This window comes from Podarcis muralis, chromosome 7, assembly GCF_964188315.1.
Source record: "Podarcis muralis chromosome 7, rPodMur119.hap1.1, whole genome shotgun sequence".
NCBI lineage: Eukaryota > Metazoa > Chordata > Lepidosauria > Squamata > Lacertidae > Podarcis > Podarcis muralis.
In genome coordinates, this window is record NC_135661.1 from 91,081,280 (window position 1) to 91,093,736 (window position 12,457).

General features: G+C 44.5%; 1 protein-coding gene across 1 annotated transcript; it reads right to left on the bottom strand.

Moving 5' to 3' along the window:
• Positions 1-493: 493 nt before the first annotated feature.
• On the bottom strand, positions 494-12,305 carry LOC144324926 (uncharacterized; the record flags this gene model as incomplete). Its single annotated transcript, XM_077932521.1, has 6 exons — positions 12,028-12,305; positions 9,425-9,928; positions 5,905-5,986; positions 4,107-4,189; positions 3,664-3,790; positions 494-1,782 (listed from the first exon to the last, which is right to left on the bottom strand). Coding segments are annotated over exons 2-6 (1,995 nt in total), but the record flags the coding sequence as incomplete, so codon positions are not given.
• Positions 12,306-12,457: the final 152 nt, after the last annotated feature.

The following is a 12,457-nucleotide window of genomic DNA, read 5'->3' on the forward strand; positions in this document are numbered from 1 at the left end:
TAAGAGCTACAACTGTATTTTTTTAAAGAACTTTAAAAATGAGACTTTCATAAATCCCTCCGATCACACTCTTGGCATGGATATGATTCCTCCCCTGTATGTATTCTTTGATGAAATGAGATTTCCTTTTTGACTGAAGCTCTTTCCACATTCCTAACACTGATATGATTCCTCGACTGTGTGTAATTTTTGATGGGCAGTGAGACGTACTTTCCTGGTGAAGCTCTTTCCACATTCCAGGCACTGAAAGGGGTTTTCTCCTGTATGAATTCTTTGATGGGAAGTGAGACTTTCTTTCCTGGTGAAGCTCTTTCCACATTCCAAGCACTTAAAGGGTTTCTTCCCTGTATGAATCCTTTCATGGGAAGTGAGATTTGCTTTCCAGGTGAAGCTCTTTCCACATTCCAAGCACTTAAAGGGTTTCTCCCCTGTATGAATTCTTTGATGGGAAGTGAGATTGGCACTCCGATTGAACCTCTTTCCACATTCCACTGCTCTTTTGACTGAAGCTCTTTCCACATTCCACGCACTGATAGGGTTTCTCCCTTGTATGAATTCTTTGATGGGAAGTGAGATTGTTTTTTTGACTGAAGCTCTTTCCACATTCCACGCACTGATAGGGTTTTCCCCCTGTATGAATCCTTTGATGGGAAGTGAGATGGGCCCTCATATTGAAGCTCTTTCCACATTCCAAGCACTGATACGGTTTCTCCCCTGTATGAATTCTTTGATGAACAGTTAGATATTCTTTCCAGGTGAAGCTCTTTCCACATTCCAAGCACTGATACGGTTTCTCCCCTGTATGAATTCTTTGATGGACAGTTAACCTTTCTTTCCGGGTGAAGCTCTTTCCACATTCCACGCACTGATAGGGTTCATCCCCTGTATGACTTCTTTGATGGGAAGTGAGCTTGGCCCTCTGACTGAAGCTCTTTCCACACTCCAAGCAGTGATATGGTTTCTCCCCTGTATGAATCCTTTGATGGGAAGTGAGATTGCTTTTTTGACTGAAGCTCTTTCCACATTCCACACACTGATAGGGGTTCTCCCCTGTATGAATTCTTTGATGGGAAGTGAAACTGATTTTTTGACTGAAGCTCTTTCCACATTCCAAGCACTGATAGGGTTTCTCCCCTGTATGGATCCTTTGATGAGAAGTGAGATGGGCACTCCGAGTTAAGATCTTTCCACATTCCAAGCACTGATAGGGTTTCTCCCCTGTATGAATCCTTTGATGGGAAGTGAACTTGGCCCTCTGATTGAAGCTCTTTCCACATTCCAAGCACTGATAGGGTTTCTCCCCTGTATGAATCCTTTGATGGGAAGTGAGGTTAGCCCTCTGACTGAAGCTCTTTCCACACTCTAAGCAGTGATAGGGTTTTTCCCCTGTATGAATTCTACGATGGGAATTGAGATGGGAGCTGTGAATGAAGCTCTTTCCACATTCCACACAGCGATATGGTTTCTCTCCTGTATGAATTCTACGATGGGAAGTGAGATTGTGACTGTAACTGAAGCTCTTTCCACACTCCAAGCAGTGATAGGGTTTCTCTTTTGTATGAATTCTTTCATGGGCAGCCAAACTCTGTTTCCAGGTGAAGCTTTTTCCACATTCCAAGCACTGATAGGGTTTCTTCTCAAGGGGATTTCTTTGATGGGAAGTGGAATGGGAGCTCTGACTGAAGCCCTCTCCACAGTCTGAATCCTGATATGGCTCCTCCACTCTGTGGATTTCGTTGTGGTCTCCCTTGTTCTTCATTTCCAATTCATCACCACCTGAAACTAAGAGGCAAATGGATTAGAGTCTCTGGAAGAAGTGCAGTCCCAAATTACGGAACAATGCTAATTAATGCTTGGGACAGGGGAAGAACTGAAGGGAGTTAGATGGTATAATGTTCCTTTTGTTCTGTAAAAATGTCTAGTTTCATATACAAATCAAGTTGAATATCAGATGTTTTCTCTCTCAGGTATTTAAAAGTACAGCTTAACCTGGTACTGTCATTTTGTTCAAATTTAAATATGCATCTGTACTATCTTCATAAATAAAATGTGCTTTTATTGAAAAAGGTGGCCAATGCGGGAAAGTTCCCTGTTAAAATTAAGATATATTCAATATGCTAAGTTGTTCAGTATGTAGTAATAAATCTAAACAAATTTTAAGAGCTGGAGAAATATTTGGGAACATTGACTGGACTGACTTGGTCATAGTCAGCTGCCTTGTGGTCAGCGATGTAAGAGTAGAGGAATAAAAATGGCAAACGTGAACTTCTTGTCATGTGACGAAGACACATGAGAGCAGAAGCAGCAAAGCAGGCTGGGAAGTGCTGGGACTGCACCATCATTTGGGCCTACTAAAGTTATTCAGGCCTAACTGCTAACTGTTGAGTCACTCTGACATGTGACTTAGCAGCCATTTTCTCTGTGTGTTCTCTGTAAGATTTCAGTCAGAGTCAGTCTGCCTCAGTTGTGAGCAGAGTCAGTATGGAATCTCTGTCAAACTGTTTGGAACCATGTTGTTTATCAAGAAGTTTATTTTAACTCAGTAAAGCTCTTATTCTTTAAAACTCTGCATTATTAATTTACGCTGCGCGTCACTTCTATGTGCTGAAAAACACATTTTGTATATTGAAGAAATGTGTGTAGCAGCTGCCAAATTTAAATTTCTTTAGTGGCTAAACATTTAATGATGATGTGCATCACCTTAAGCCAATTTGAATGTTTTCTTAAATTCTCGACATCACAGAGTGCAGCAGAAACTTCTCCTATCAGCATTATTATCATTATTCAAGTTTCGTTACACTGGCACCTCGGTTTACATAAGCTTCAGGTTACAGACTCCGCTAACAGAGAAATAGTACCTTGGGTTAAGAACTTTGCTTTAGGATGAGAACTTAAGTCGTGCAGCAGCAGCGCAGCAGCAGCAGGAGGCCCCATGAGCTAAAGTGGTGCTCCAGGTTAAGAACAGTTTCAGGTCAAGAACAGACCTCCAGAACGAATTAAGTTCTTAACCCAAAGTAGCACTGTACTTAAATGTTACATTACTGTGAGAAGTTACAGGGGATGAGGCAGGGGGCCTTCTCGGCAGGGGCACCCACCCTGTGGAACACCCCCCCATCAGATGTCAAGGAAATAACTATGCAACTTTTAGAGGACTTCTGAAGGCACCTCTGTATTGGGAAGTTTTTAATGTTTGATGTTGGGTAAAAATAATAAAATTATCATTATTGTTACTACAGGGTTCACTGCCTGAGATTCAAAAAGCCTGGCTCTGTTTTGGGATGGAGTTTGTTTGGTTCAGTCGTGGAATCTGTGCCATCTCCAATGTCAAGCGACTCTTTGGTCAACCAGAGAGAGACAGAAGCAAGAACAAAAGCAGGAAACGTGACTGAAGCTACTTCAACATCCCAAATCACTCTGAATCCTACATTTACGAAGGCCTGGGCAGTTCAGACAGCCTGATCATGGTTTTAAACGGCAGAACTGGAGGAAGAATATTCACAGGAAAAACAATCAATAGCCATCCCTCCAAGGTTTGCTGTGGGAGTGTTAACATCCCAGGTGCTGTGGGTGGCGCTGTTGAGCCCCATCGAAATATCAGAGGTTCGTCACATAGAGAGGTCTTGAATTACAAAACAGATAGGATGATCCAATAGGGAGCCTTACCGAGAGAGTCCAAGATCCCACGATTCTCCTCCATGATTTCCTTATGGAGAGCTCTCTGGTCAGGATCCAGTAACGCCCACTCCTCGTCTGTGAAATGGACAGCTACATCTTCAAAGCACACTGGACCCTAACAGAACAGGACAAAGGCTGTCCTCTTAGAGAACATTCACTTGGCTCTGTTGTTTTCTACAGCGGCCAGACCCCTCTCTGCCTTCCTCATCCCTCCTTTCTCCTGCTGCAGCTTCTGCCTCGGAGTCTGGGCTGCTCTCTGCCACAGACTCCCTCTGCTCCCTGAGCCCTCTTCCCTCTCCAGCTTCAGACACCTCCTCCTCCTCCCAGTCGGCTCCCTCTTCTCTGGCTCCTCACACCATTCCTCTGCATCCAACTGCGCCCAGCCAGTCTGCATCCAAGCAGTCCTTCCCCACAAGGCTCCTTCCCCCTACCTGATCTGGGTCCACAGCTGCTGCCTCCCCTCCACCACCATGAAAAGATGAAGGAGCAGGTCTTGGTGGCATCATTCCGTCACCTGGGAGAGACCAAGGTAAGTGGAAACCGTGAGCGCCTGCTTCTCTCAGAGGTGAAACAGTGCATCTCTAAGTACAGATGGGGCTTCGTCCAAGTCTCCCCTGCTAGCTTCCGGTTCCGCTCTGCCTTAATGGAGGCAGCGGGAGATCGTTGGCAAAGGAAAAACAAGGATGATTGAGGGTTATTCTCCTTGCAAGTTTCCCCCAGGGACGGGGGGAACGGGCTTCACTCCCAGTTTGACTCGGTACCAGGCTCTGGCTCCGGCATGGATTGCGAGAGGCAGGGAGGCGCTGAGTGCAAAAGCCCTTCGCCTGCCGAAAACCCTCCTTCGCTGCCATTAAGAAGCAGAGGTTCTCCTGTCAATTAGAGCTCAATTTGGACTAATGTACAGGCGTTGCTGGAAGAGATGAGATCATAAACTGAGGAATTGAACCAGCTGCAAGTTCTTTAAGGTTTGAATTTGGGAATAAACTTCATTTGCTGCAAAAGACAGTGGGTGGGGGGAGGGGAGCCTATGGCTTCTTTATATAAAGTTTTCTTCTCTGCATTTATGATTTGGCAGCCTGCCATTGGATACTAGTTCAAAATATCTATGTACAGGTGAGCAGGGATGAAACTGGATTGCAGATATGAAATATAACATCAAATGGAACTGTGTGTGTAAAAAGAAAAAGGAAAAAGGGAGGGAAGCTCTATTTTGCAAAATGTTTACGATGGAAAATTAGAGCTGACTCTTCCCCATCCTGTATTATATACAGACTGAACTGATTAATGCTAAAAGGACTTGGAATTTAATTTAATTGGATAAATGCGCATTTATCTAAGGCCAGAGAGAGGGATGTAAGGAATCAGAAAATTGTGCAGGAGCTGATAAGGTTCATTAAGGTGCTCTGATGGTGTTTCCTGCTTGGCAGGGGGTTGGACTCGATGGCCCTTGTGGTCTCTTCCAACTCTATGATTCTATGATTACTGAGTCAATTGCAGTTTGACCGATCCCTCTCCTTCCCAGGCAGATAAGAAAAATGGCGAAAACTGATTATTTATTGGGACAGTGTGATTTTTGCAGCTGCTGTTAAAGTTGCCAAACAACAAAGCACAGGACAGAGCGATGGAGAATTTCTGAAACCACAATGGGATATTAGCTCCGCCCAAGGATTGATGGAGAACAGCAACAACCAGGAAAAGATAAAATATTTTACAAGGACAGGAAGAAACATCACGAACAGAAAGACTGCCACACATGGGAAGAGTAAGGATATCGCTGGAGTGCCTCACTTGTAGTTTTATATATTATTTGTATAAAGGATTCTTATCTTGACAGGAGGGTAATTGAAAATAATAAGATTTTGGAATGCAGAAATCAAGAAAATCATCAAACCATCAGTTTTAGCATGTGGGGGGTGGGGGACACACCTATATTATATAATTTGGTATCTTAAAGATTGGTATTACTAATTGTATTGTAATTTCGCATTGTTATAACGTGGGCATTAATGAACTGTAATTGTAAACTAATCAAATTACTATCGTAAATGTCTCCCCTGCTGACATTTGTACCCATTTCATATAATAGTTGTGCAAAAATACATCTCCCCCCCCCCCCCCGAGCTCTGAGCTCCAGGTGTCTTCCCCCAAAAGATGCAAAGAACTGAGAGATTAGTTTCATAACCAAGAGAATGTGACAAAACGGGGGAGAAAACACTTCTTCCTCCTTACCCAGAGGCTTCACTCTGGCGTCCAGCGGAGTCTTCTCTGCCTCAAAAGAATCAAGACCCATTTCTGCCAAAAGATCCTTCCTCTGAAAGAGCAACAAGGATTCAAAACAGAGAATGGGGAGAAGGGTTAGAGAAGGAATGGCAGAGGCAAGCGCTTTCGGGGGACAGAGGTGAAAGCTGTTTCCTGCTTCTGCTAGACTGGTGTCTGGGGTTGGCTGCCAGGACCATGAAACATTGGTCCTCAAGGATCTTCACTGGCTCCCAGAACGTTTCCCAGCACAATTCAAAGCCCTAAACGGCCTCAAAGGCCCAGTATACCCAAAGGAGCGTCTCCATGAACTGAGGTCCAGTTCCGAGAGTCTTCTGCTGATTCCCTCACTGTGACAAGTGAATTTACAGGGAACCAGGCAGAAGACCTTCTCCACAGTGGCCCCCACCCTGGGGAATGCCCTCCCATCAGGTGAGAAGGAGATAAAAAACTGCATAACTTTTAGAAGACATCTGATGTCTTCTTATGCTTTTACATGTGTTGGAAGGCTCTCCAGGGCCGGATGGTTTAACCTCTAAATAGTATAGAACTTTGAAGGATGGGATAATTCAACCACTAAAGCAGGTTTGCAATGAAATTTTGGAGGGGGGAAACTGCCAGAGTCGTGGAAAGAAGCATATATTACACTTATACCAAAAACTGAGTCTGAAAAGACACAACTCAAGAATTACCGACCCATATCCCTGCTTAATGTGGATTACAAAATATTTGCTGACATTTTGGCCAAAAGTTTAAAAAAAGTATTAGTGGAAGAGATACACAAGGACCAAGCTGGCTTTCTCCCAGGCAGACACTTGTCTGACAATACGAGGAACATAATTAATATTTTGGAGAAGTTGCAAGTGGACATCAACACTAAAGCAGTTTTAATTTTTGTGGATGTGGAGAAAGCCTTTGATAATATTTCTTGGAGCTTTATGAAGAAAAATCTTCAGGGGATGGGGGTTGGTCAAGGGTTTGAAAATGGTATAAGTGCAATTTATTCAGAACAAAAGGCGAAATTAATAGTTAACAATGTGGTGACAGAGGAATTTAAGATAGAGAAAGGGACACGACAAGGCTGCCCAATTTCCCCATTGCTCTTTATTTCGGTCCTGAAGGTTTTGTTAAATATGATTAGAAGGGACCATCTGATCAAAGGCATAAAGGTCGGAGCTAAACAATATAAATTGAAAGCTTTTGCAGATGACTTAGTATTGACTTTAGAGGAGCCAGAATCTAGTACTAAAAGAGTATTAGAACTGATTCAAGAATTTGGTCATGTGGCAGGATTTAAGTAGAATAAGCTAAAAACTAAAGTCCTTGAGAAAAATTTAACACCGATTGAGAAAGAGAGGTTTCAGAATGAGACAGGTTTAACAGTGGTCCAGAAAGTGAAATACCTGGGGATTAACATGACAGCTAAAAATGGGAATTTATTTAAAGATAACTATGAAAAATGTTGGTCAGAAGTGAAAAAGGACTTAGAAATATGGTCAAATTTGAAGCTTTCCTTGTTGGGTCGAATTGCTGCGATAAAGATGAATGTATTGCCAAGAATGTTGTTTTTGTTTCAATCATTACAAATTCTGGACAAAATGGACTGTTTCAAGAAGTGGCAGAGAGACATCTCTAGATTTGTCTGGCAGGGCAAGAAGCCCAGAATAAAATTTAAAATACTAACTGATGCAAAGGAAAGAGGTGGATTTGCCCTGCCAGACCTTAAACTTTATTATGAATCAGCAGCATTCTGCTGGTTGAAAGATTGGCTGCTTCTTGAGAACACAGACATTTTGGACTTAGAAGGTTTTAATAATGTTTTTGGGTGGCATGCATATTTGTGGTACGACAAGGTTAAAGCACATAAGGCATTTAAAAACCATATTGTCAGGAAAGCATTGTTTAATGTCTGGATAAGATATAAAGACTTACTTGAAAATAAAACCCCAAGGTGGTTGTCACCGATGGAGGCTAAGGCTCAGAAAAAGCCTAATATGGAGGCCAAGTGGCCAAAGTATTGGGAAATTTTGGAGCAAGAAGGAGACAAACCGAAATTGCAGAGTTTTAAGAAATTAAAAGACAAAGTGCGAGATTGGCTTCATTATTATCAAATAAGAGAGGTATACAATTTGAACAAAAAAATTGGCTTTCAGGTGGAAAAATCAAAGTTGGAAACAGAACTGTTAGATCCCCAAACTAAGATACTTTCAAAAATGTATAACTTGCTGTTAAAATGGAACACTCAGGATGAAACGGTTAAATCTGCTATGATTAAATGGGCACAAGATGTTGGACATAACATTATGTTTGCTGACTGGGAACAGTTGTGGACCACAGGTATGAAATTCACGGCATGTAATGCCTTAAGAGAGAATATTATGAAAATGATATACAGGTGGTACATGACACCAGTCAAGCTTACAAAAATCTATCATTTGCCCGATAATAAATGTTGGAAATGTAAAGAAACTGAAGGTACATTCTTTCACCTTTGGTGGACGTGCCCAAGGATTAAGGCTTTTGGGGAAATGATCTATAATGAAATGAAAAAGGTATTTAAATATACCTTCCTGAAGAAACCAGAGGCCTTCCTCTTGGGCATAGTGGGCCAACTGGTGCCAAAGAAGGACAGAACTTTTTTTATGTATGCAACAACAGCAGCAAGAATACTTATTGCAAAGTACTGGAAGACACAAGATTTACCCACACTGGAAGAGTGGCAGATGAAGGTGATAGACTATATGGAATTGGCAGAAATGACTGGCAGAATCCGAGACCAGGGAGAAGAGTCGGTGGAAGAAGATTGGAAGAAATTTAAAGACTACTTGCAGAAATACTGTAAAATTAATGAATGTTAAAATGATGTTGGATTGAAAATAAGTGGTATTGGTAATAAGATTAATAACAATATGTAAATACGGATTGATAATGGATGAAAATATATAGTTATAATAGGTTAAGATACAGAGTTAAGATAAATGAAAGAGGGAAAGGATTTGCTGAATCGATTATGTAAATGGGAATACAAAAAGGGGAGGTGTGAGGAAGTCAAGAAAATAAGCAAATGAGTCTAAAGATATTGAAAATTGGATTCGTTTCTTAAATTCTTTTTTAGCTTTTTGTTTTTTGTTTTTTGTATTTTCTTTTTTTCTATTTTTTTTATAACTCTTGTATTTTTCTTATCTCTTTTTTTCTTCTATGTTTTCTTTTTATTTTTGCAAATCTCTGTTTTTATCCTTTCTATTCTGTAAACCTATGTTTTTTGTAAAAAGCTAATAAATATTTTATATAAAAAAAATACATGTGCTGGAAGGCACCCAGCCACATGGGTGTCATAAATAACAACAACAACAACAACAACAACAACAACAACAACAACAACAACAACAACATGCTTTCCAAAAAAAGGATGGGCAAATTAGTAGAGAACTGGGGGATACTCTCCCTCCTCTTTGGAGCCCCTTGGGAGTATCCAGAGGAAAGTCTCTCTCACCTGCTGCTCTGCCTGCTTCCTCTCCTCTGCCTGACTCAGGAGGAAACCTTCGGCCAGGGCCACCGCCTGGGAACTGGTCTCCGCTCCGCATTCCCTCACCCAGCTCTCCATCTCCAGAGGAAGGACAGCCAGGAACTGCTCCAAGATCACCAGGTCCAGCATCTGAGCTTTTGTGTGCCTTTCTGGCTTCAGCCACTGATGGTCAAGATGGTAGAACTGGCTGCAAACTTCTCGGGGTCCTTTGGCCTCCTGGTAGCAGAACTGCCTGAGCTGCTGGCTCTGCACCTCTGAGCAAGGGGTGTCCTCCTGACCCGGGTTCTTCCTCACAGAGTTTTCCCAGAATTCCCCACTGCTCCCAGTTTCCAGGGCATGGCCTCTTCCTGCTTCAGGGCCAGCTGAGTCTTGCTCATCCATCTGGGCTCCCGGGAAGTCTCCAAGAGATCGGAAGGAGCCCCTTGGTCCTCTGCCAAGTTTTGTGTGTCCTAATGCAAGCTGCAGCAAATCCTACGAATCAAACACATTCTTCTATTATAAGATCAAAGCACAGCCAAGAGAAGAAGAATGTTCCCTGAGCAAGTGTAGGGAGAGAAGGAGGAGGGAGAAGTCATAACTGTGAATGACAAGTGAGTCATTTATATGACGTGTAATTTGGAGCCAGGGCAACAGTGGGGGTCCCTCCCAACCCCACTTCATAGTCCAGAGCTTCGCCCCAAGCCAGCCATATCTGCTTGGGTGGCTTGGTGAGCAGCAGGGCCCATGTCTAGCTCCAGCCACCGTCCTTGGGGACTTCCTGCTCTGGATCCGAGGGGACAGTGGCAAGGCCCTCTGGGTGGAACTGCCCTGGAAGACGCCTCGGAAACTGGATCCAAATGCAGCGGTTGGGTTCTCAACTGGGTTCCCTCTTTTACTAATGGCATTTCTATCCCACCTTTTTCTCCAACAGGCTCCAGGTGGTGTCCGGGACTGGACCCAAAGGAATGCTGGAGACCCCCTTCCCTCCTCCTGAACCTTCCCGAGAAGAGGAGGAGAGTATAGATTTACAACAGTGGTTTGCAGAAGATCATAGCTCAGAGGCTGCAGAGGGGAGAAGCTGGGAAATATTGGGAGAGCTGCAGCAGGAGGAAGAAGCAGCAGCAGCACCAGGGGAGAGACAGCTGACAGACTCTGTGTCTTCAGAAAGCATTCCTGACCCTCCTTCTCCCAGGATCCAGCGTGCATTGAGAGTAGGAGAACAGGAAGCTCAGAGGCAGAAAGCACAGATCAGCCGACGCAGGGATGATGTAGAAGAGGAGAGACAGAGGGGTGGGACTTTACTCAGAACAACGCCATTACTGCAATGGAGAGGCGCTGTTCAAAGTCTCTCTCTGTAAATATTGAATAAAGGACTCGGCATGAACTCTTCTTGTTGTCTACTTCTTGGCTGGCCACTGGGGGAGGGATGGGATTCCCTGAAGCCTGACAGGTGGCATCTACCCCTCCTCACTGAAGACCCGCGAAAATCCTTTGGCATACATTAATTCCTGTTTTAAATACCTGCATTGGTTGCCAGTTCATTTCTGGGCCTAAGTTCATCAACAGACTAACACTTTATACTGTTTAGTTGGCAATGGAAGAGGAGAAAGGCCCAGGACTCACCCTTAATCGAAGCACAACCACAAGGGCTTTGCCATGTGGAATGCTCTCTGTTCACTCTGTTCTGTTTCCCCTTTATTTTTGGTTGCGTTCAAACCAATTCATTAACCGAAAAGTCATACGCTGACCACTGATAATGAACCTGATGTTTCAAATTAATTATGCTGCTTTTGTGATATACAAATGGCATGAGGAGAGTTGCTTTATTTATCTGTATTCTTTGTTATTCCTATGATCCTTCTTTATAAAACCCAATAAAAAGTTATTCAAAAAACAAGAGGAAACAACACACACACACACAGGCTCCATCTGTGTTGCATCTGATATCTTAGCAGGCTTTAAATTAATCACCAGAAAATGAAAAGGTTAGCAAAGAATATGAGAGGAGAAGACCAGAAGGTTTTGGTGGAGGAAACAGGGTTTCAAAGTGAAAACAAAATATTTGTGTGTTACTGTGACAAATACCCATTTATGTTGTTTCAAAATCATTATGTGCTGAAATTAAAGCCTATGTCAAGATGGGGGGATGCAGAAATATTTACCTCTTTTTATGCCAAGTTAAAATGGAGGTTATTGCAAGATGCCCAGGAAAGAGACGTAGGACGGGATCCTCCTTTCTGTTTGGGCGCTTCTTTAGATGACTTTCTCTTGGATAAAAAGAGACAAGGGCTCTGGGATGCCCCCTTTCGCCCCTCTCCTTCCAGACATGAGCAAGGTCTATTGCAAGAAAGAAAAAGAAGGGGAAATAAAAGAGAGAGAGCCCCCCCGCCGCCCCCCCCGCCCGGGCTGCATCTGCCAAGCCAGACTCCCCAGAGGCCGAGAGTCCCTCGGAGACCCCCCCGTCCAGCCTGGGAAAGAGAGCCCCCCCCCTTCCCGGCAAGGCCCCTCCCTCCCTCCCTCCTTCGCCCCCTCCGGGAGGAGAAGCCAGGCCGAGCCTGGTCCGAGGAAGAGGAAAGCCAAGGAGCTTTTACCTCAGCGTCGCGGGGCAGGGAGTTCCGCAGGCTTCCCCCGAGAGGAGCCCGGCAGGCGAAGGCCAGGCCGGAAGGGACGTCAGAGGGGGGGAGGAGCGGCCCGCCTTCCCTTCCTGTCCTCTCTAGGAAGCCAGCTCGGCGCCCCTTCGCCCTTCTCTCTCCCGGCGGAGGCGTCGCGCAGGCGCAGAGCTGCTCCCTCGGAGGGGAAGAGGCCGCCCTTGGGCCCGCAATGGGGGAGCGGAGTGCGTGGGAAGGGGGAACCCGTGTCTCTGCCTGGGGCTGCGAAGGGGCGTCTGGGCGGGGGAGAGGGGGGTCTTTGTGGGGGCCAGATGGGGGCCCGGGGGTGTCTCTCTTGGGGGCTGCGGGGCAGTGAGCCCTGTCCCAGCAAGAGGGGGGGCCTGGCAGGGTGCCGGACTGGGCGCGTGTGCGT